This window comes from Thermobia domestica, chromosome 16 (genome assembly GCF_964235325.1).
Source record: "Thermobia domestica chromosome 16, izTheDome1.hap1.1, whole genome shotgun sequence".
Lineage (NCBI taxonomy): Eukaryota > Metazoa > Arthropoda > Insecta > Zygentoma > Lepismatidae > Thermobia > Thermobia domestica.
Window position 1 is genome coordinate 19,575,367 of NC_137469.1, and position 26,108 is coordinate 19,601,474.

Genomic DNA, 26,108 nt, shown 5'->3' on the forward strand with positions numbered 1-26,108 from the left:
GTCTGAGGCATCAGATTCCAGTTAAGGGGTCGAATTACTCTTAAAACCAGTTTCTCCTTCATGTCCTTGCGTGTTTGTATGTCTATTTTTATGCGATTTAAATTTAAAGTCTCTCGACTATAGTATTTTATCAAGACCGAAATCAGTGTGTTTCGTCGTTATCGTAAACGTGTGCAATTTGCTACATACAGGAATGTTTTTTGATTCTTACTTAGCAGAGCAGTCTTAGCATACTGGCGTGAGCATTCGTTTCGTAGTGCAGGGGTCCTGGGTTCGATTCCCGCTGCGGTAAGTTGTTTTTAATAAACTACAATATTCATACTTCTCATGTGTAATAAAATGAAAAATACTCAATTTCTTTCGGTCTTACAACTTAAGAGTGGAAAAGGCTTTCTTCGCAGAGGAAATATTGTACTAGCAATATGACGTCACGTGTCTGTCTACAACCTTGATTCGTTCTGTAGGAGAACGTAACGTGGTTAGCAAACAATTAATACATAAGGATCATGCTTAGGGCCTAGTATGGTTCATAAATGTGTCTGAAACGATAATGTTTCCTATCAATTACTCCGAACGTCTTCCACGATTACTACTACTGCTAAAAATTGTAATATTTTCGTTACCCATTTCCAACATGTTCCATATATCCGTTAACCAAAATTTGTAAATAGGAAATATTCTTTTTTATATTCGTATGTGTATTTTGTTAAAATATCAATATAACGCATACATAATCCAAAGTCTTTTATCCGAAGGAAGCTTCTTACTATGTATCGTTATGAAGACAAATCCTACTTAGTTTCTGTTTAAGCATCCGAAGTTTCGATATTAATATTGCCCAGGAGCTGACACCTTCTTTCTGCCCCTCGTTTCCTTTCGGACACAAATCAGTCGAAAATATCTCTTATCCTTTCTTTTTCTTTTCCTATCAACTTCAGTATGCTTATTTACATTACAATAGGACGTAATATGGAGGACTTAAAATCTTCAGTAATAATAATAATAATTGTATTAACATTTTTAAAGTTGGCCTAAAATTAGACAACACTTAGATAGGTAGGGATTTCGGGAGTTTGTCCGGACCTCCAGGACACACCTCTGGAACTACTAAAATTTTAAACGAAAGCGTTCCACTATAGTTTCATATAGAAAGTATTCTACTGTACGTTTTAAGGAAAATAACTGCAATACAAATAACTGAATATCACTGAACAGTAAGGCATATAATAAATGAACTTTTACGTATGCGGAGTAGTTATAAAATCTTTGCTACAAAGTACCTACACAGAACATGATAAAGTCTATGTGCTCCGAAATACAAAGTAACAAAATAGCGTATAAGATTCAGCCTAGAAAGCAATTTTTAAAGAATGGACATACACTATTTCGAGAATCGAGATAAACCGATAAATGTTTACGATACTTTTCGTCTCGTCTCAATTCTCATCTCCAAAGCGAGACGATAATTTGAGTTAAACTTGTTCCGTCTCGAATGCAAAATGTTAATTCTCGTCTCAATTTTCTTTGTTTTGTTTTAGAAATGAGATGAGAAATTCCTCTTCTCGTGGGCAACACTAAACAAAACCGAAATATTCTTGCCAAATATCATGTTTCTGGTTGTAATGTTATGCCCTGAGTGATAAAAAGCTCCTAACTTTAATCTTCTATGAGATAATTATTATTAGTCTATTATTATTAATATTTTTGTTATTCCTAAAGATTTGATAGTTCAAGTATTGAAACATCAGAGTATTCAAATATCTGAAGATAATAGAACATGTCCCTAACAGCACAAGATGTGCTAGGCATGTGCCATTTAGATGTCCCAGGTACTTTTTAAGCACCCTACACTTGGCACATATGATATTCATGTTCCTAGTATGTACTTCAGCTACATACAGTTGTAGGTACTTGTTACACCTAATTGATATTTGCAACTATGTTCCACAAATATAGCATTTATATACCTGGCTCAGTTTCGCACTCTAACAGTCACTTGTTTTTATCTCGTCACTTGGGTGCTCTAGGTACGTCTGTCATGCTCTAGGTACGTCCTTTAGGTAGATATTGTTTCAGATATCCTAACAGCACAAGATGTGCTAGGCATTTGCCATTTAGGTCTTCAAAATTCATCTCCCAGATTTGATGCATTTGTTGCTTTTTTTTTCTAATCGATTGTGTACTAGTATATATATAAAATAAGAAAGTTTCCTCTTCTGGGGGGGGGGGCAGTGGCCCCGATCGCCCCTGCTAGAAGCAATTAAACGCATCAACTTATTAGATGACAACTGTCGACGACTATTTGAAAGTGAATATGGAAGAACCATGAAATAAAATAAATAGACACGCGTCAACTTGTTTTGGCGAGCAGATTTTATCTGATTCCAAACGGTTATAGTCGAATATATGCGGTTAAAGGAGCACTTTGATTATCCGAATGCAAAAGACCTCAATATTTTAAGCCTCTACAAGCGCTCTGTGGCCAAGTCGGAATAGCACGCGGCTAGTAATCCAAAGGTGTGTGGTTCGCGCCCGCCCTATGGTAGCTGTTCTTTTTTTTTTTTTTTTTTTGTTTAGAGTGTTGTTTAGACTCACCTTAATATAAATAACTCCAGAGAAGAAATGAAAGATAATCTCCAGAGGAGAAATTCAATGATGATGTAATCCTGAAAATAAAGGAAGAAAAATGAATGGAGAAAACGAGTTACAGAGTTAATTCTGTTAATGGTTCTATATTTGATATTAACCGTTAATTTCGCGCATTTTTAAATTGTTGTTTATTGACACTATATTCTCCTCGTTTCTCCTTGTGTCTCAATGTGTAAATTTTCACAAATATTATTCAAATCAAGAACCTTCAGTTATAATTACAACCTAAGGGAAAATACGCTTAGTACGGATAGGTTCTCCAACTCGTTTGAATGTTATCGAATTTTGCATTTTTAATGTTTACAAATAAATTACTGCATACCAATATTTAGCAGTTTCAAAAGGCATTTAACGAATAATGAAATCGGACAAGTTCTTCTTTCGAAGTAATATTACGTATCAATCAGTGGCGCCGGAATCTAAAAGCTCAGGCCCTGTTAGACACCCAAAATTTTCATTAGAGGCTGGGTTCTTCCCCTGAATGATCCATTAATACTTTAATTGATTTGCAGGTAGGACTACTGTTAATAGTTTCAAAACTCAGCGCAAGGCTTTGCGTTTACTTAAAAAAATAACCTAATACATATGCCGCATAATCTATCCGTATATTGTACGCGTCGCATATATGTATAGTCATTTGAAGTAATTTAATTTGTTTATATAATCCCTCACTTGAATTAATTATAAGATTATTTAAGTCCCCTGACTATTATCTTCTCATCGGCGCCTCTGGTGTCCGTATATTTTATTCTGGTATTGTGCTGTTTACTGTGAGCACAAACATCCAAAGACTCCCTTTTGTCGTCTCGTCAGCCAGCGTTTCACTCCACTTCTGTACAAAAATACTCTTTAAGATTTGTGCTAGCTGCTACCATGCGTAATTAATCTTGGAGCGGGCGTTAGTTGGGTTGCCTAAGTCACGGACTTTGTACATCAAGAAATTCTATAGACCACTCTACGTCCGTATGGAGCAGGCGCGTCATCGACGGTGTGTATACACAAATTAGAATAGCACAGAATACTGTTTGTGGCATAAAAACATTTGCCTTACGTGTCGGATTACGTTGTGCGTTACTAAGGAAGGTATAGGCAGAGGTGGATTTAGTCCAGGGCCGGGGGGCCTCGGTCTCCCGAGTTTTTTAAGTGACAAAATTAAATCAAGTTATTATTTATATACTTTTGAAAGTTTATATTAAACTGATGATATATCTATCATAGTTTGGGTTCTGGCTCCCCCCTCAGTTTTTACCTTCTATATCCGCCACTGATTATAGGTAACATTTCTATATGTATTCGTTGCTTGCACATTTACGTATCAAAATAACAGCATGTTAGTAACGTAAATTTCACCACTATGTGGATCCTTTAACCCTGACACTTTTAAGATTGCACGTTATGAGTCAGCACACTAACTTCAGGTATTGTATTTAATAGTTACCGGTACCTTATGGTTAATCCGTGCTTTAAGAGGTTAGGGTAATAGTATACATGAGACCGCCCTTGTTTCCGCTGCTCCAGGATACTTCTTACTCTTGCATTACGTAGGGAAATGATGTTATTTCATGTGCAAGTGGTAACAGAACACATAGGAAGCCCAGATCATCTTGTATTCACACTCCAATATAAAGTATGAATACACCCTGATCTGCGTTTCTTCTGTGTTCTATTACCACTTCCACATGAAATACCATTTCCCTACGTAATGCAAGAGTAAGAAGTATCCTGCAGCACACGACATGCGATATGCGTTAAATCCCCCCCCCCCCACTCATTTATAAAGTACAAGGGCACTACACATGCACATATAAAGTACAAGGGCAAATGTGAGGAATACAAGTAAAAGGACAATAAGGAGCAGAAGGAGCACAAAACATGCGATATGCGTTAAATCCCCCCCCCCACACACACACGCTTATAGATAAAGTACAAGGGCACTTCACATGCACATATCAAGTCAAGGGCAAATGTGAGGAATGAAAGTAAAAAGACATAAGGAACAGAAAGCATCATATCGAATCAATCAAATACTAGGAGGATATATTCGAGCTACTTCCAAGAGAAAGTTATGAAACCGCGTTTGTAGGGGATACTTTTTCTTCAAAAGAAAGGAGGCCACATGTCCTCCGAAATTCTCTTTTATTCCCAAAAACCGCATCCCTAGCACATACACGTCCAAAAAGAACTATTCACTATTTTCTTTTTATTTTCTACTTATTTTTAATAGATGATTTAACTAAAACAAAGATTTTTAAAACAAGAAAATTACATACCCTTTTTCCCTCATAGTCTTCTGTCTTCTACCGGAAACACCTACCGTCAATGTGCGCAGACCCAAAACCAAGAAAACTAGGAACTAGAACCCAGACGGAAAACACACCTATACTTAGAGTTCCAAGATGTAATACGATCACCGAGGAATTTTACTCAATTTATACACGTAATTCTAAGCATTATACTTAAATGTAAATTACCAAAAACAAAGTAAACATGAAAAAGCAAAATTCGCGTTGCATTCACGAAAACCTATACACAATGACGCAAACCTGTACGGAATAAACCCCACCTTCCGTACACAAAAACCACCAAAGCAATCACGCTAGACCTGCTACTACTACATACATCTCTCAAACATTTGCACATCACGAAATGCCTAATGTCAACACAGGCAGAAGAACAACAAACAGGTAAGTTCTTTTTCATTTTCGTATCACTCGCGAAGTCAATCAAAGTGAGTTTGTTACCCCCTTGTTAAGTTCGTAGATACTCAATGAATAATTCGTAAAAGTATGAGCGTCCACCTCCTTCTGGAACTACTGCGGTCTTACGTATACTATATCCGAGGTTAGACTTACGTTAATGTATTTACGGAGATACGCATCTCACAGATTAAAATATTGGTATTACAAATTAATTCCGTAAATATTACTAATACGTGAATCCGTACAGTAAATCTGCACCTATTTTTTATTCAGTTTTACATGGGTGTTTTCACTGAATTTGTTTAACGTCACCTGGATTATTTTATTGATTTATTTATTTATTTATTTTAGACATACAGAGCTTTTGAATTGTGAACAGTGGGAAAAATGGATCATGGTTTCTCCGCTCCATCCCACCTCAATAGAAAGAAGAAAAGATATAATACATAAATGTTATAAACTTATTTAAAAAGTATGGATTCTCAGGTGTATACATATATTATAAAAGGGAAGCAAACCTGATTGTTAGAATTTATGTCAATTACTATAAATATCCTACAAGTGTTAGATTCAGGAAATTTTATCTTCTAGAACGAAAAGTAATTATCTAAGCGGTATTATCACTAAAACCAATTAAAAATGTGCTGTTTATAATGAAACTAATATAATCCGAAGTGTTTTTTAAAATCTTTGGACCCAATAGGATACCATCTTTTAGTGAATATGATGCGTGCAAAACCAATATGGCTTAGCATTTACATTTTATTTAATTTCTGTTTAAATCATTGATTATCGTTAAGGTACTACTAATACCGACGTAAAATTACTATGGTCAATTGTATCGTTAAGTTATTAATAATACCGACATATACTTACAATATTACTATGGTCAATTGATGTAGTGAGGATTTTGTGCAGTATGCTTAGAGTGTTTCTATAGACGTCTCTTGAAAGAAATAAGGCAATATTAAATATAATTTGAATACTAGGATTGAGTATAGCCCGCTCCCCCCAGTGATTTTTAACAAATCAGTGATTCTAACGATTCATATTCATAATGAATTGGAATCGCATGTTATAAAGATTTAAGCTGTAAATCTTGTGGTAAGGAAGCTTTAGTATAAGTAGTAGTAGTAGCGGTAGTAGTAGTAGTAGTAGTAGTAGTAGTTAGTAGCAATAGTAGCAGTACGGTACTACTACTACTACTACTAGTAGTAGTAGTAGTAGTAGTAGTAGGAATAGGTTAGAAGCCCCGCAGGGGTTCGTTGGGTTCTGTTCTCGATATAAGTAGTAGTAGTAGTAGTAGTAGTAGTAGTGACTCTTCCAGTTCCGGTGACAAAGAACTGGGGGGAGCGGGCTATACATAAGCCAAATACTATTATGAAGTACTAGCAGATTACCCGTTCTTCATACGGGAAGAATGTAGTTTGTGGAAAATAGTTGATAGTTATATGTTATATTCGGGATACTGTAGTGTAATGGTTAGATCATTGGTTTCACGTCTGCATGGTCGCGGATTCGATTCCCGGCCAGCGCTTCCTTATTTTCGACATCCACCCAGCGTCGTGAGAGGAAACTGAAGAGTTACGTAAATAATAGACATGACAGTCACTAGGTCTAGAAGCTCCTGATCTACCTGTGAGAGACAAGGCAAGGCAACATGCTTCGTTACTGGGCTGGACGTAGTTCAGGTCATAGGATCGACTCAGGTCTACAGAGTTGGCCAAGTGGTTTGATTTGGGTTTATATACAACATTTTTCTAGTTTCAAATATTGTCAATGCAAGTTTGATTTCGCCGAAATAACGTTCACAAGCAATCACTAAATTGCTTTCACTACGCATTCGGAAATAGTGGATTCACTTAAATTCATAGAAATCGTTAGGCAAAGTTTAGTCAATTTCTGTTATTGCGATGTATATATATTTTAAAGGCGCCTATTGTGCCAAAGTTATGTTGTAAAAAAATTGCTGTCTTAACTCGAAATTGGTAGATTTTCTCAGTTTCGTGGAAATTGTTACTCATAATTTCTCACGAACTGAATTAAAACTTAAATCTTCCAAATTGTCTTCTAGTATGACATATTCATATTCTGTATGTCATAATATATAGTATACAAATTTCATGGTTGTATGCCCAACGTTTCAAGAAAAAATCGTAATAATAATGTAAAACTTTTCAATAAATCTACGTACGTCTCTAAGTACTATTACTTAAAGCTTCGTCTTAGAAAATTTCAACTTGGTAGAACAAGAATAGGTCTAGACAGTACCTCTTTTCCGCCCTCTTAAATCTCGAGGTTTAGACTTTTTTTTTCATAGACTCTGAGATAAGCATCTTTTAGAAGAATTCAATTACCTACGCCCAACTATTTTCAGTTGAACGGAGAAAACCAATCTAAGCCTGCTTTCCCTCCTTAGGTACGTTTTTGGTAAAACTCAATCGTATTCGTCAGCGTAGGATCCGATGAGGATATTAGTACAAGATTTCAAGTTCTACATCCAAGAGTTCCAAATATCTGATAGGAGTTGAAGGAAAAATTTAAGACTCCCTTTTTTCCTGTAGAAGTGCCATTTCGTAATACTCTACATTGTGCCTAAAAGTTCCGAATAACTAGTAAAAGTAGAAGAAATGTTTAAGAGCCTGCCTTACTAAAAATAATACAAAATTTACCATTTTTCTTTCGCTTGTGTATTCATCAGTGAAATACTTTTTAAATAATAGTAGTATTTAGTTTGTAATAAACAAAATAGTTTTAACATACAGTTATTAAAACTAAATAATAATGTTAATTAAAATGTAGTTCACAAGAAACCAAAACAACATGATACGTAATCAAATGCGGTTGAGTTCATTCCTCTACTCGCTGTCTTAACTTAGATTTTAGGGAAATTGTTTATCTGGCAACACTGTAAGTTCTATGGATGGCAACACTGAACATTCTTCAGGTTCATATTTTCTGTTGTAGAATAGCATTACCTATGATTGTGGTAACTTGCATTTCATTATCTCCTTTCACTGATGAATAATCAAGCAAAAGAAAAATGGTAAATTTTGTATTATTTGTAGTAAGGCAGGCTCTTAAGGCCCGTTTTGACCTGTAAACCTTTACTACCTCAGTCTAGGATATACGGGAAATATTTAAGACTCATAAAATGCTTCGTGTGGAGTATTATACTGTATGGGGTTGAAACATGGATATTGTGGAAAAATGCTGAAAAACGACTGGAAGCTTTCGAAATGTGGGTGTGGAGAAGAATGGAGCAAATTAGCTGGGTCGAGCACGAAACGAATGAGAGGGAGTTAAAAATGATGGGGGAGAAAAGAACAATTTTAGATATTATTAAGAGGGAGAGAAACTCTTTGGCACATTGGCCATAAAGGATCATGTAGGACGTGCTAGAGGGTATGGTGGCAGGAAAGAGAGGGAAGGGGCGAAGGAGACTACAATTAATGGACGATATCAAAACAGAAAAGTCGTACTAAAAACGAAGAAGTTAGCGGAAAACCGTGGAGCCTGGAAGGTTCTCAGTTGCGACAATCTGATCTGCCAAAATGGCAGAATACTTATGGTGGAGGTGATGGTGACTAGACGATAAACTTCTGTCGCTAATTTGCTATATGCACGTGTCGGTTGCTGCTAAGTAATCAATTTATTTATATATGAAGCTGACTGTATGTTTTTGTCTTTGTCCACTATGCAAACCCGCACACCGTGTCCCGATTTTAAATTAATTTTCGATCGTAGCTAGCACTTAGCTCAGGCCTGACTCTTACTATGTTACTTTTATGTGAATCTTAAGAAACTTGATTCAGGCTTTATGCCAAAACCAGATGTCATGATCCCCTCAATTTAGGTGGATGAAAATTGGTAAATTGAGTATGTGACTAGAGGGCTGCACTGGCTACTAGTTGGCGCCAGCGGCGGCTGACATATTGTGTTGGACCCGAATTCTCAATCCTTCCAACCACCATTACCCCAACTACGCACTGTTTTCCCACTATAAAAGTACACTATTATCTTAGATAAAACACACTATTCTTTGGTAGCCACACCGTCTATTATGCCATAGAAATCATAATATAAAATCAGGATATATATTACGTAATAATATTTATGAGAATAAGACAGACCGTAATCATTAGCATACTTTTTTTTTTTTTTTTCATCTCTCCTTGGAATGGCTGAAATTTGTAATTTGTTACTGCAGAACTACGGACAAATTAATTTAAAGTTAGCACTGGCGGTTTCAGTATTCGTGAACAAGGGGGACGTAAGCTGCAAAGGAACACCCAGTGCATGTAGCCCGAAATATTTTTCCGGGGGGGGGGGGATATAACTTCCGTAACAAGCACGACAAAATCTCCTCGTAAGGACATTAATATCAATAAGCATGTGTGATCCACGAACTAATTTCCTCTTAGGGGAGCGAGCGCCCCACCTTGTCCACCCAGATCGTGTGTATTTATGCAAATCGTGTGCACATATACAAGGGCGCCCATCAGGGGGGAAAGGTGGGGCGCTCGCTCCCCTAAGAGGAAATTTTATTTGGGAATATTGAAACCCCAATAGAATTTTTACATTACTTACAGCAAAATTTGAAACTATATTTGAAACGTTGCTTATATTTGCCCCCCTTGGAAGCCACAACATGGGAACCCTTGCACATATAGACACATAGGGTGGTCGTAATGGAATTGTCTACTAAGTTTGCGACATGATAAAAGATCAGAAAAGAAATTATCAATAGTAAATTTTTATATTGTTGCCAAAAATTGGCGTAATGAATTTTCATTTCGATTTACGTAATTTTAATGCAAATTTATGTGACTTCCTCTCTATATTAACATTTTCATTTGGTCCTTGTCTGGGCGGCAGTTGCCGCCAATCCGCCTGGGGCCAGTCCGGGTCTGTGTCACTATCCCCCAAGTTAGGCAGATTAAACATTTTATTAAAATAAGTTGACACGTGTCATAGTGTTTTCGAAAATTCTGCTCCTATAGGGAAGGAATTCTTTAATACGTACCGGTATTTTAATTGCCATTTTTTATTCATTAGATCTCAAAAGTGGGAAAATGACTTTAAAATGAATTTCTGAACATATTGAACACTGGTTGACAAGGGTTTTTATCATTACATCTTGGTTAAAACCTGTATCCTAAAGGCGTGAATGAGTTAGTTTTTGCGCATAATAATGGCGGAGCGTTTGAAATAATTTTTTGAAAATAGTAGTACATTTGGATCTAGCTTTTTTTCTTTCTTAATCATTTCGACTCAGATTCCCACCTTAAGATGATTCGGGAAGGGGATTTAAACAGTAGCGTACATAAAGGGTTTTTTACAGTTTTAACCCTCACGCCCGTTTCAGCAAGATATGGAAAAATAAATACATATACATTCATTGTCAATCAGTGTTTCTTTTAGAAAAAAAGTATTCCGGGGGTGCACACTTAGTATTTGGAGCACTGTTGATACTATTGCGTTTATTATTATATTATAGACATGTTATTTTGGTCTCCTTGGGGGCACACTCAGAGCTCCGGGGGACAGTCTCAAAATCATGTCTGTAAGAAATAGTCTGAGCACTACTGATTTTTCAGAATTTTCCAAATAAAAGACACTGTGTCTATTCAAAATTGTCTTCGTTGGTCTTATTTTGTAAAATGATCAACGTTGTTTGTATAAGGATACAAAAAAGTATGATCCTGCATACATTGACATACATTTATTAAGGAAAACTGCTTTGCAGTAAATAGATAAATAACGAAGAGACAACTAACGTTACACTGTTTCTGGTGAGTCTAATATTATAGTTTTACAAATGGGTCCAATCGTTTTCGAAACAAGCTCCCTATCTGATTTTATTGTAGAGAACGTTACAAACCATTGGATGAAATACTTGGCGAAAGTCTTTTTAGTCGTCAGCTTCGTTGGTCTTGCTTTGTAAAATGATCAACTTTGTTTGTATAAAGGATACAAAAAAGCATGATCCTGCGTACATTGACATACATTTATTAAGGAAAACTGCTTTGCAGTAAATAGATAAATAACGAAGAGACAACTAACGTTACACTGTTTCTGGTGAGTCTAATATTATAGTTTTACAAATGGGTCCAATCGTTTTCGAAACAAGCTCCCTATCTGATTTTATTGTAGAGAACGTTACAAACCATTGGATGAAATACTTGGCGAAAGTCTTTTTAGTCGTCAGCTTCGTTGGTCTTATTTTGTAAAATGATCAACGTTGTTTGTATAAGGATACAAAAAAGTATGATCCTGCATACATTGACATACATTTATTAAGGAAAACTGCTTTGCAGTAAATAGATAAATAACGAAGAGACAACTAACGTTACACTGTTTCTGGTGAGTCTAATATTATAGTTTTACAAATGGGTCCAATCGTTTTCGAAACAAGCTCCCTATCTGATTTTATTGTAGAGAACGTTACAAACCATTGGATGAAATACTTGGCGAAAGTCTTTTTAGTCGTCAGCTTCGTTGGTCTTGCTTTGTAAAATGATCAACTTTGTTTGTATAAAGGATACAAAAAAGCATGATCCTGCGTACATTGACATACATTTATTAAGGAAAACTGCTTTGCAGTAAATAGATAAATAACGAAGAGACAACTAACGTTACACTGTTTCTGGTGAGTCTAATATTTTACAAATGGGTCCAATCGTTTTCGAAACAAGCCCCCTATCTGATTTTATTGTAGAGAACGTTACAAATCATTAGATGAAATACTTGGCGAAAGTCTTTTTTTTTTTTAGTTGTCAACTTGGGTATTTCCCAGAACTATTTGTGTGAATGTGTTTTTCAAGACTTACTTCCACTGAACAGTGATATGTAAAAAAAGCACTGACGTGAGATTTTAAACTTTAAGTTAATTTCAGTACATTGTCAAAAATTTATATAGTGATTTGTGACATAGTAGTTACCAATCGCATCAAACGTCATATAGGTATAAAAATGGAAGACCGAAGCTTTTGAAGGTTCTTTCCATGGCTGGAAAGTTTAGCATTCTTAGTTTAGTAAATTAGCGAGTATTATAAGGAGTGCATCCCACAAACTAGATTCCTTTTATATCGAATGCAGATACTCTTCAAGGAAAGTTTAATTCCCTCGCTCCACTTTTGGCTTTTGAAATCTTATTTAGTAAATTAGCCAATATTAAGGATTTCATCCCATTCAAAGTATTCCTTTCAAAGCGAATACAGAGGGATTTTCAAAGAAAATCGAACCGCTTCGCTACAGCTTCGTCGTTTGAAATCTTGACTAGTGAACTGGACGAATACTACAATATAAAACCGCAATACATTTCTTATTTGTAGTAACTTTTATCTTTGCAATGATCAGATTAAATTTGACCTTTCAACTTTATAATATAATTTTGTATAGGTCTTTCTTTTTGTTTGTTTGTTTCTTTATCTACGTGTACTTATTCTAAATTGTGGTGTGATAAATGACCTTTGAAATTCCTACTGTGACATTAAACATTGTTTTGTTTTTGTTTTTTTACTGTTAACGTTATGAGAAGTTAAGTTGTACTTCAGTAAAGTTGAAAGATGTGTTAACTTTATTATGCACTATTAATTAATCAGAGTGAATAACTTACGTTCACGGGCATGGCGAGGGAGATTTTTTTTTTTTTTTTTTTTACCATTAATCTCGTCTTCCATGGCAGTATTTCAGTTATTAATTTTAATATAAATCTAATCATCTTCCTTCTAAGGTTTTATATATATATATATATATATATATATATATATATATATATCCTAGGAGAAAGGGACAATACTTCGGAAAATGGTAGTATGGGTGATTTTAGGCACAAAAGTTCATATCAACATGAGTCCTAATCGTAACAGTTTGAAACCTACATGTTGTGAACCATTTTTGACTTCATGTTTAATGGCCTTTCTAACAGTATGTAATATATGGCAGTGTTGCCATCCAATTTCTTTAAATAACCTTTACTTTCCCAAAATTTCCATCAATAGCTTCCCTTCTAAAGACAACACTGCCACATGTTGCATACCTTTGAAAAGGCCATTCCATCACCCTTCAAATCTACTATGTCTCAGCTCTGTAGAAAAAGTACAGGGTGACTAATACGTAATATAAGGTTAAAAATTGTAGCTCTCAAACCGTTGAGATTAGGACCCCATGTTCATGTGAAACTTTTTGCTTAGTATCACCAGTACTACGATTTCCCAAAGTATTGTCTCTTCCTCCTGGGACACCCTGTATATATAATATAACCAAAAAATAACCTATGAAGATATTTCAACATGAACACCTTATAATAGTTTGAAATACTACTGCAATCAAACTTACAGAATGTTCACTTAACTCTTATTCAGTGGGTTTCTATATGTAGTTAGTTAGTTAGTTTCTAGTTTTGTATCTCACAATTGAAGAAGGGCTGTAAAGAATATGGGATGAAAGTAAATGTTAGAAAGACAAAAGCCATAGTGATTGGAACAAAGGGCTCGGTGTCAAATATAGAAATAGGAAGGGAGAAAATATAGCAGATGACTAGTTTTCGATACTTGGGTAGTATTATTAGTAATGATACGAGGCGTGAACGTGAAATAAAAGCAAGGATAGGAAAGTCGAAAGAAGACTTTAGGGGGAAGAAAATACGATTTGGGGGGGGGGCCTTGAATAAAGAATTGAGAAAAAAGACTCATAAAATGTTTCGTGTGGAGTGTTGTTCCATATGGGTTAGAAACATGGACATTACGCAAAAAATGATGAAAACTACTGAAAAATTTCGAAATGTGGATGTAGAGAAGAATGGAGAGAATTAGCTATGTTGAGCGGAAAACGAATTGAGAGAGTGTTACAAATGATGGGGGAGAAAAGAACAATTTTAGACATTATTAAGAAGAGGAAGAGAAACTGGTTGGGACATTGGCTAAGAAGGAACTGTATCATGAGGGACTTCTACAGAGTATTAGAAATGATGGGGGAGAAAAGAACAATTTTAGATATTATTAAGAAGAGGAAGAGAAACTGGTTGGGACATTGGCTAAGAAGGAACTGTATCATGAGGGACTTCTACAGAGTATTAGAAATGATGGGGGAGAAAAGAACAATTTTAGACATTATTAAGAAGAGGAAGAGAAACTGGTTGGGACATTGGGTAAGAAGGAACTGTATCATGAGGGACTTCTACAGAGTATTAGAAATTATGAGGGAGAAAAGAACAATTTTAGACATTATTAAGAAGAGGAAGAGAAACTGGTTGGGACATTGGCTAAGAAGGAACTGTATCATGAGGGACTTCTACAGAGTATTAGAAATGATGGAAGAGAAAAGAACAATTTTAGACATTATTAAGAAGAGGAAGAGAAACTGGTTGGGACCTTGGCTAAGAAGGAACTGTATCATGAGGGACTTCTACAGAGTATTAGAAATGATGGGGGAGAAAAGAACAATTTTAGACATTATTAAGAAGAGGAAGAGAAACTGGTTGGGACATTGGCTAAGAAGGAACTGTATCATGAGGGACTTCTACAGAGTATTAGAAATGATGGGGGAGAAAAGAACAATTTTAGACATTATTAAGAAGAGGAAGAGAAACTGGTTGGGACATTGGCTAAGAAGGAACTGTATCATGAGGGACTTCTACAGAGTATTAGAAATGATGGAAGAGAAAAGAACAATTTTAGACATTATTAAGAAGAGGAAGAGAAACTGGTTGGGACATTGGCTAAGAAGGAACTGTATCATGAGGGACTTCTACAGAGTATTAGAAATGATGGAAGAGAAAAGAACAATTTTAGACATTATTAAGAAGAGGAAGAGAAACTGGTTGGGACATTGGCTAAGAAGGAACTGTATCATGAGGGACTTCTACAGAGTATTAGAAATGATGGAAGAGAAAAGAACAATTTTAGATATTATTAAGAAGAGGAAGAGAAACTGGTTGGGACATTGGCTAAGAAGGAACTGTATCATGAGGGACTTCTACAGAGTATTAGAAATGATGGGGGAGGAAAGAACAATTTTAGATATTATTAAGAAGAGGAAGAGAAACTGGTTGGGACATTGGCTAAGAAGGAACTGTATCATGAGGGACTTCTACAGAGTATTAGAAATGATGGGGGAGAAAAGAACAATTTTAGACATTATTAAGAAGAGGAAGAGAAACTGGTTGGGACATTGGCTAAGAAGGAACTGTATCATGAGGGACTTCTACAGAGTATTAGAAATGATGGGGGAGAAAAGAACAATTTTAGATATTATTAAGAAGAGGAAGAGAAACTGGTTGGGACATTGGCTAAGAAGGAACTGTATCATGAGGGACTTCTACAGAGTATTAGAAATGATGGGGGAGGAAAGAACAATTTTAGATATTATTAAGAAGAGGAAGAGAAACTGGTTGGGACATTGGCTAAGAAGGAACTGTATCATGAGGGACTTCTACAGAGTATTAGAAATGATGGGAGAGAAAAGAACAATTTTAGATATTATTAAGAAGAGGAAGAGAAACTGGTTGGGACATTGGCTAAGAAGGAACTGTATCATGAGGGACTTCTACAGAGTATTAGAAATGATGGGGGAGAAAAGAACAATTTTAGATATTATTAAGAAGAGGAAGAGAAACTGGTTGGGACATTGGCTAAGAAGGAACTGTATCATGAGGGACTTCTACAGAGTATTAGAAATGATGGGAGAGAAAAGAACAATTTTAGATATTATTAAGAAGAGGAAGAGAAACTGGTTGGGACATTGGCTAAGAAGGAACTGTATCATGAGGGACTTCTACAGAGTATTAGAAATGATGGAAGAGAAAAGAACAATTTTAGACATTATTAAGAAGAGGAAGAGAAACTGGTTGGGACATTGGCTAAGAAGGAACTGTATCATGAGGGACTTCTACAGAGTATTAGAAATGATGGGGGAGAAAAGAACAATTTTAGACATTATTAAGAAGAGGAAGAGAAACTGGTTGGGACATTGGCTAAGAAGGAACTGTATCATGAGGGACTTCTACAGAGTATTAGAAATGATGGGGGAGAAAAGAACAATTTTAGATATTATTAAGAAGAGGAAGAGAAACTGGTTGGGACATTGGCTAAGAAGGAACTGTATCATGAGGGACTTCTACAGAGTATTAGAAATGATGGGGGAGGAAAGAACAATTTTAGATATTATTAAGAAGAGGAAGAGAAACTGGTTGGGACATTGGCTAAGAAGGAACTGTATCATGAGGGACTTCTACAGAGTATTAGAAATGATGGGGGAGAAAAGAACAATTTTAGACATTATTAAGAAGAGGAAGAGAAACTGGTTGGGACATTGGCTAAGAAGGAACTGTATCATGAGGGACTTCTACAGAGTATTAGAAATGATGGGGGAGAAAAGAACAATTTTAGATATTATTAAGAAGAGGAAGAGAAACTGGTTGGGACATTGGCTAAGAAGGAACTGTATCATGAGGGACTTCTACAGAGTATTAGAAATGATGGGGGAGGAAAGAACAATTTTAGATATTATTAAGAAGAGGAAGAGAAACTGGTTGGGACATTGGCTAAGAAGGAACTGTATCATGAGGGACTTCTACAGAGTATTAGAAATGATGGGGGAGAAAAGAACAATTTTAGATATTATTAAGAAGAGGAAGAGAAACTGGTTGGGACATTGACTAAGAAGGAACTGTATCATGAGGGACTTCTACAGAGTATTAGAAATGATGGGGGAGAAAAGAACAATTTTAGATATTATTAAGAAGAGGAAGAGAAACTGGTTGGGACATTGGCTAAGAAGGAACTGTATCATGAGGGACTTCTACAGAGTATTAGAAATGATGGGGGAGGAAAGAACAATTTTAGATATTATTAAGAAGAGGAAGAGAAACTGGTTGAGACATTGGCTAAGAAAGAACTGTATCATGAGGAACGTGCTAGAGGGTGTGGTGGCAGGAAAGAGCTGAGGGTGCGAAGGAGACTACAATTAATGAATGATATCAAAACAGAAAAAAAGTACGTGAAAACGAAGAGGTTAACGGAAGACCGTGGAGCATGGAAGCTTCTCAGTTGCGGCAAATGACTTGCCATTATTGGTAGAATACCTATGATGATGATGATGATGATGATAGTCTTCTTTAGGCTAAAAGAGACTATAAAATGTGAATAATGGAGTGAAGGTTAAGTGGGATTCACCAAAGTTTTCTCACAGATTAGGACACCAAAGTCCTTCGGTTGTTTTAAAGGGTTTTGTTATTTAAAAGTGAAAGAGGGTTTTATTTCTTCTTTCACTTTAAGTATATATTTGTAGTTTAAGTAATTTTGTAATTGCATGAAAAAACAGGATAGATAAATCTTGACACATTGCAAATTGCTGTCTTTCAATATGTTACAATACAGTATATTGGAGATGCTATATCCTTTAATTCCTTCATTAACATGCAAGATTTAACATGACTGAAATGAATAAACTTTTTTCCCTAATTGCATATTTCAACAATATTAATACATATGAATCAATAACAACCACTCGAATATGACTGACCACTATGATTGATACATTATAGAATATTCATATCATGCTATTTATTTATTTATTTATTTATTTTTCACTTTATATTTGGAGTTTTCTAACTGTATTCCTCAATTTTGCAGGTAAGGTGTCTTCCCTGTGGACACCTGAACAATCTCGTCGTAGGACAGGGCCTGTGAAAACAATTTACAGACACACTTGTCAACACCCACTGCCAAAACAAAAATGGCGACGCTTATCAGGCAGATAATCGATGGCTACCATGAAGTTATGGAGAAGAATGGAGGTACGTGGTTAATTAAAGCAAGGTCTATCATAAGTGTGCAATGTGTGTAGTTCCTTAAGACAGGTATTTAGTATGTTAGCAACACTCGAATAGCACTGGTGATTTTTTTTTTTTATTCAGAAAACTGATTTTTGTTAGACTGAAGTAAGAGTGTCATATGCTGTTTACATTTCAGTTTATAGAATGTTTGAGATACAAGGAACTAATATCAAATAGTGCTTAATTTGTAGGAATTTCGTCTTATTCTCCATTACTTTGTTTCTGCATTTGTTTCCAAACTTCATCCTACTCCGACGATCTTTTTGCTGAAGATATGCAACCAACATCTCCCTTTCATGGGTATTATAAGGTGTATCAAAAGTACTTTACAACTTTGAAAACTCATATTGATTTGTTTATTTAGCTTAGAAATGGTTTTGATGTCATTTTGTGGCAAAATACATTTTTTTAAACCTTATACATAAAGAGGTTCAGTGCAGTCTCAGACTGGGGGATATAGGGCCCCGGCAGGAGCCTGACTTGGGAGGGCTCCATATTCCCTTCCCATGTAGCATGTAGGATCCTCACAAAGTATAATAAGTTCCATCTTTTTAATTTTATTGCGGGGTGGGGTTGGGGGGGGTTTCGTAATAAAGCTGTCAGATTCATTTACGCGTGGTAATAGTGTCCCAGGGTGGGGACCTTTTTTGATTTTTTTATGGTGTTACAATAACTTGTCAAACGACTAACAGAGGGACCGCAGCAGAACTTCAAAAAAGCAATCTCATTTTCGCATTTATGAGCCCTCAATAGACATTTAGACAATATGTTGCTTGGACCCCATTCTTCATATTGTTGAAATATATTTTTCACTGGACCACAAAGGTCCCCAAACAGGACTTTATAATACTGTGAGTTTCATTCCAATAATGGGACCTCAAGACTACTTTCAACGCTGCGGACCATCCAACTCTAGGAATGGAACAAACTACAACGAGTAATTACGCTCCAACACAGCAGAGATGTTTTGTCTTAGTTTGCATGTTATTCAGTATTTATTAAACTATATATATAATAAGAGAGAGGGCCCCGGTAGGAATTCCTGCCCTCCTGCCCTGGCCAGTCCGAGCTTGCTTCAGTGTGGCTTCGATTGGTGATGCGGTCACATCCCATCTGTCTCACTTGCTCTCACTTGACGTACGGTGACAACCTGAAGATTTGTTGTGTCTTACCGAACATCCAGTTTCAATAAAACACCTAATGATTCTGATAAATAGTACGCCTACTGGAAGGATCTTTACCATACTTTGTACGAAAATTACAATGCACAATTGTCGCAGACTTGGATTCTTCAAACCAAAACTCTCAGCTAGCACGCTCGGGACCAGTAAAGGCAACTGCAGCTGCAACTGCCGCTAGCGCTTACGGTGACTTGTTGCTGAACTAGTGTACTACGTGAATCAAAACTTGATGTATTTTGCCACAAAATGACACCAAAACCATGTCTGTAGGATAAATGAATAAATCAATGAGTTTTCAAAGCTGTAAAGGCCTTTTTGATACAGTCTGTATAATTGTTTTAAGTTCACTTTAATTAATAAATAAAAGAAATTAGTTTTCTGATAAATATCCTAACATACTACGGACTTTTAACAATCAACATACCTGAAAATATCTTAAACTTTCTAACTTTCAACTCTCCTCTGAAGCCTTGTTCACGGACGAAAATATAGGTGAAAACGTAGTAAAAACACAGAAAAAAAAAAAAAAAAAAAAACGCACCGTCTGTCGAAAACTGCTGGTCGTTAGGATTAGGATTTAAATTTCTTGGCTTTTGGTATCTATAGCCCGTCACGTATGAGGGATGACGTCCCGACGAATTGGGGAAGAACAAAAGAAATGGGGAAGGAAGGAAGCGACCTATATGTTAGGTAACATCCTGGCATTTGCTTGGTGTGAAATATCTCAGAATGGCTAACCTGAAAAAGCTTTTACACTTTTTCGACCGAGAGTCGAACCCGGGTCACGAAAGACGATAACGTTAGCAACTATACTACTCGGAACATCAGCTGCCTGTCGTATAGTACATGCTTCAAGTAATATGTACGTAGCTGTTAAGACTACGTGTCATTGTTAGAAATATATGTGTTATCGGTAGAAGAACACCAGCAACAATAGGTAATCTGCTAGGTAATACTTTTTTTTTTTTCATATAGAGGGTGTTAGAAACAACACCGACAACGTTTGGGAGGTGATTCCTGATACAAAGATAGACTAAAGTATAGACCAACCTGGATGCACAAATATTTTCTTTAGGAGTTATAGGCTGCCGAAAACATGATAAAATGAACTTCAGAGGTTCCTAGCTCCAAAACTATGGGACCTACCGTAGTCGGGTCAAGACTTCATTTAGGAACTAGTATGTACCCTATCCAAATATCTAAGTGTCAGAATCCTGCGGCACTCACTCAACAATTTTTATAAAGGTAGTTGGCGAGTACTTGAATTTTATGCCCGTAGCCAAACTCCCATAGCAAGTTTCGAGGAGCGGCAAAATCTGTAATAACTATGTTAGTTAAAATAAATATTTCTTCCTGGAAACAGACGTCATGATAGTTAAATGAGCTAGTTGTATTGGAATTGCAAATTGATGTATTGAGATTGAAGCTCGATATTGAATTATATATATAAAAGGCTGACCATCTTTCCTTTGCAGGTGTGTTTGCTTTATATCTTTCATTAACATAACAGATTATTATTTAAAGATAAAAAGACACAACGAGATTGTATTTGTAGTGTTTAGGCCTTTCTGAGTGCGAGTGTCTTCCCCTCCCCTTCGTTGTTCATGATTAAGTAGCATACTTAAAATCGTGGCTTTTAAGATTTGCTCCTACTGGAGAAAGGGGGCAGCAAATGACGCCATTGCATGGGGCGATAATTGCCTAGGGCCGACCCTGCATCTTGACATTTTTTTTCTCACATTGAAAGCTGATAATAATATAGAATTTGACATGTGACCGACAAGTATGGACAAGATATTTCTTGTTCCGTTTCACCCTGGGGAGTTCATCCTTTTTATTTATTTGATAGTTTTTTTTTTTTTAATCACATTTTCTATTTTTCTCCTCCGTGATCAAGGCTCCATGGGAGTGACGAAAGCTAAGAGGTATAAGTTTAATCCAGATATCAGCGCTTCCAAGAATAACGATGGTTTTCTGGAAGTTTTCTTTCTTCTTGATTCTTAAAGATTAAATATAACTATAATTGGGCCGTGGTACTTATTGAGAATTGGAATGGGCACAAAGTGTCACAGAATATTTGTACTGTGCTCAAAATACCACTGAAGGTTGCACATACTTCGATTAGGAAGTTTTGGTGAATCTGTGTAAACAAAGACAGATATTAATCTCAGGATTCTTCGGTAAAATATCTAATTATGTTAATATATACAGTGAAATCTGTCTATGTTGGCCACTATCGGTTCCATTGAAAAGTGGCCAACTTGCAGAAAATAAGTGTGATTGGTGTATTTTTAGAATAGGATTTCTAGTATTACTTGATTGTAAAATTTTAATAGGCAATGGCATGACAGCTACGTTTAAATAATCTATATAGAGAAACTTTCATTCGAACTAATTAAACAGTGACAAATACCTTTCGAAAAATAGCCAATCAGTTATTAATAACAAATTTATTCATGGTGGTTCATTCTAGACAAATTTCTTTTATTTATTTATTTATTTATTTAATTTTGGATACATATGCACATTCTAATTTTGTAGTTAACTACCTCTTGTTAATGAGCTACAAATATTTCCCTCGGAGCAAAAGCTGTTGTTTTTGAAAATCTTAAGGGAATTCGTATCTCAAAACTTCCGCTACCTTTCGACAAGCCATCAGGTGCTACTAGTTGACAATTGAGATAATTAGCTCTAACCTTAGGAATTTTCCGGAATTACTAAAGCTCCCTACTTATAAAAGGAGCCCATATAGCTAATGGTTTTACCAAAACAGACAGCGTAAACAAATATGTACAACAATTTCCTGAATTCCTATATGTGCTTTTTCTTATTCTCATCTTCGTCCACCATCCCTTTATCAGGGTAGTGTTCTGGCCATTGATCTCCAAGAACAAATCATGGGAATCCATGCTTCTTTGTCTCCAGTCACAAATACAGAACATCTGCCTTGCGTATGGGAATACGAAAGAGTTAAGAAAAATAACAAAACGATATTTTGCGTGGCCAAGATACAAGGTAAACTTATCATTATCATCTTAGGTTAAACATTGCTTCAATACGGTCAACTTCTAAAATAGAGAGGTGGCAAACTTACAAAGTAATAAGTAACGAATGTCTTATGGGAAATATGCAAATTTAAGACGAACCAGGCCAAGATGAGAAGGTGGGCAACTTAGAGAGATGGCCTACTCTATTGCATGGCTAGGTTGGATCTCTCTTGCTAATTGAATCAATCAATCTAGAATATGGAAATATCCCACAATAAAGGACTCAATTAGTATTAGTGTATTTATGTTTAGAAGTTGTATGGACGCTAAGCCTAAACTCTACATTTAAGGAAGGTAAATAATTGATTCTAAACTTCTATATAACATGGTACAGATTATCAATAATGGCTCACAGTTCCTAACTGTCCTTGTTAAGACTTACGAATAGAACTGTTATTTGGAAACAACGCTGTTAGGACCAACCAGTAGATTTTTTTTTTTTTTCAACAGAAATTAATAATATAAAAAAAATGCTACCAAATGCCATCATATATAGCTTGAGAACAAAGGCAACCAATAAGCAAGAATGAAATTGTTTCTGGAAGACAAAAGAAAAGTTTAAAATACGGAAAATAAGAACTATGAAACCAACGGATAATAATTACAATCTAAAAACTGCTAACATAAGTGTTAATTCTTTAATCAACATTGAAAAATGTTATAAAAAGTATTGTTTACAAATAGCGCGTAGGACCACTAATTATTTTATGTATTTTATGATGATATTGTTTCAATATGAAAAATATTGTAAGAAAAACATTGTTTACAAGTGGCACGAGAACTGCTAATTACTTTTTGTGTGTTTGTATGGCTTTGTATAAATATTGATTGGATATATGTTACTTACGAGGCATGCAGATGATTAATAACACTGTCAGCAAAATTAAACTTCAAAAAAATTTCTTTGCGTGAAAGGTGTTCCTTATAGTTTTTAAGCTGCTGAAAACGAACCTGATCTTAGTTTTGCCCTGCATTCTCAGATTTAGAAATAATGCCAGTTATAATAAATCCTGGCCTAAATTTCAAGGAAATCGCAGAACTTCTTGTTGAAAGCCTTTGTGAGCCTCTTCTAATTAGCTCAGAATAACAAATGGTACCTCGTTGGAAAGCTTATGGAACTCAAATTCTAGCAAGAAATATTTGGGACCCATCATGCTAAATTTGTAGTAGAAGAAGACATTGAAAAAATTGGTGTAAAGCTGGTTTCATGGAGAAAATGAGGCAAGTTTGCAAGGCTTACAAGACACTACGTTAATATAAGCTCAATAACACACATCTTCCGCATTCAGGTGTAATATATTAAAATATCACTGAGAGCTCGAACACAGGGTGAGAAAAAATGTGTGAAAGAAGAAGAAGAAATTAAAAAAAATAGGAAAAAATTCTTTTTGGAGAAATTGAGACAACTTACAAAACTTGCAGTTGCGCTATGCAAACATAAGCTCAGTAACCCCTCCGTCCCTCATTTATTCAGCGTATAACATATAAAAGTGTACACAGCTTACTGGAATACAAGGTAAGAAAAAGTTAGTTAACCAGAGTTGTAGGACGAATGTTAATAAAGGAATATACGTCAAGGACGAGTATACACATTGCGGTATATAACTACGCGCGTGAGAAAGAACACTGCGTATCAAACAATATACATACCTAGTTTATTGCTTTGTGTTTGACCTTTCTCCTATGAGTGTCCTTGGTGTCCCTAAGCAATCCCCAGCAATAGTCTGCAAGCATATTTGGCTTCCATTCGCTTTGTAACTTCTCTCCATTGGTGCTATTGTTTGGTGAAACTATTTGCCATGCTCATCGATGGAAAAAAGTCCAGATATCTGTGTGGGAAAATGAATTTTCAGCGACATCTTGCATCCATGCTTTTCATAACTATTCATCAAACTATGTTGCGTATAGATCTTATTCAATGCAGTTTTCAATCTGAAAAAAAGAGGCAATCCCACCTATTTTATGTCTTTCGTATCAGTTTCAGGTCTATCAGAACGTAAATCCCTTTTAACCTGGTTATACCAGTTAATTAATAATGGTAATATTGGTTACTATTAGCTAACTTCAATAAATCTAGCTACTGCTGACTAGCTACTAGCTAGCCACCATCCGCACTATCTAGCTTCAATAAATCATCAATCTCTATCTGTAAGTCTATTTTCAGAAAGCTAAATCAAATGGCCGTAAAAAAGAAATTCTCCCAAATATTTGCTTTGCTACTTGCAGAATGAGCATCATTTATAATGTGTGTGCTGTGTACTGGCTGTAGACTTGTTGTGGACACTATAGTAATGAACTTATTGTTACACGAGTATTTTCTTAATTGAGATCTAAATAAATAAGTCTACTTTGTTTCTACTATAGTATAAATCACAAATTACCAAGGATAAAATTCAGTTCATTCAGTTAAAAAATTTAGCTGTAAATTTTCCTTTTACAAGGAAAGTACGTCGTCCACATATCTATAGTAACGTACCGTACCCGGTATTTGTTCTTTCAGAATGTTACTTTCAGTCGAATGAAGTACCAAATGGGTTCCCCTTCGACTTGGTGGTAAATATACCAATATACAATAAACAAAACAAAGAACTTCAAAAGACAAATAAATAAATAAAATAAAAATAAATAAATAAATAAATAAGTAGATTAAAGATAAGGAAGATACGAAATCGTATTGTATGAAACTAAATGTGAATGACAGTGGCGGATCTAGAAGATAAAACTGGGGGGTCAGCCATAACCCAGACTATGATACTTATATCATTAGCTTTCGCAAATCATTTTAGTTTGGAATCCATTTACACACTTTGTTAACAGGAACTAGACTTCAAAAATTTTCCAATAAAGAATAAAAAGCAGTGCTTACTATAAACTTTCGAAAATATATAAATAATATTTGAATTATTTTTGTCACTCAAAATAACTGGGGAAGGGGCTAGGCCCCCCGTCCCCGGGCTAGATCCACCACCAGTGAATGATCTACCGGCCGATATCTTCTTTACCTAGCTGTGGTACAATTAGGAACATACATGGTAACTTTCGTTACTTTGCAGTTTCGTTGTCGCCTGAAGTGATGAAATTAGTTCGACTCATCCATTAGGAGTACTCTATAAAGATTAACTTAATACTCAAGTAGCATTCAAAACTATGCAAAATAACCTTCACTAAACCTTTTTGTGTTATTGGAATAAAGAGGTAAGCACTTCTGGAACAAGAACACTAGTTTCAGAATGTCAACTTAAGGACCCGCTTAGCTAATAAGATCTTTCTCTAAGAGGGTGTATTTATCACATGTCACGTTTCACTGGTAGTTCATCTGACTCCTAAAACAAAAGTTCCGCTATGCAGTAAGCTGATACAGTATAACCTCTAAATATTCGGAAGCTAAGGTTTAAGCCGCAGTCACTTCAATCTCTGCCAATATCCCTAGTTTTTATTTAAATTTTGGATTCAGCGTCCCTATAATATATTGAATCTCAGTCCGTATCCCTAGGGTTTTTTATAGATTCAGCGTCCCAATGATATATTCAATCTCTGCCCGTATCCGTTGTTTTTTCCATATGGATTCACCATCCCAATAATATATTCAATCTCTGCCCGTATTCCTATTCCTTCTATATGTGGATTCAGCACCCCAATAGTGTTTTCAATTTGCCCTATCTCTAGTTTTTTTAATGAGGATTCACCGTCC

The 26,108-nt window shown here is 35.7% G+C and overlaps 1 protein-coding gene across 7 annotated transcripts in view; it reads left to right on the top strand.

Moving 5' to 3' along the window:
- The window catches only part of LOC145672942 (very long chain fatty acid elongase AAEL008004), a 576,849-nt gene that overhangs the window by 494,842 nt on the left and 55,899 nt on the right, over positions 1–26,108 (top strand). For 5 of the 7 annotated variants that reach the window (XM_081742175.1, XM_081742176.1, XM_081742178.1 and 2 more), the window contains one exon: positions 17,987–18,150. In XM_081742175.1, the coding sequence (XP_081598301.1) occupies positions 18,090–18,150 (61 nt within the window). In that variant the 5' untranslated portion in view covers positions 17,987–18,089. Of the gene's footprint in view, positions 1–5,257; positions 5,334–5,467; positions 5,491–17,986; positions 18,151–26,108 lie in introns of those variants that run through there. The other 2 variants (XM_081742179.1, XM_081742180.1) reach the window with 2 other exon arrangements.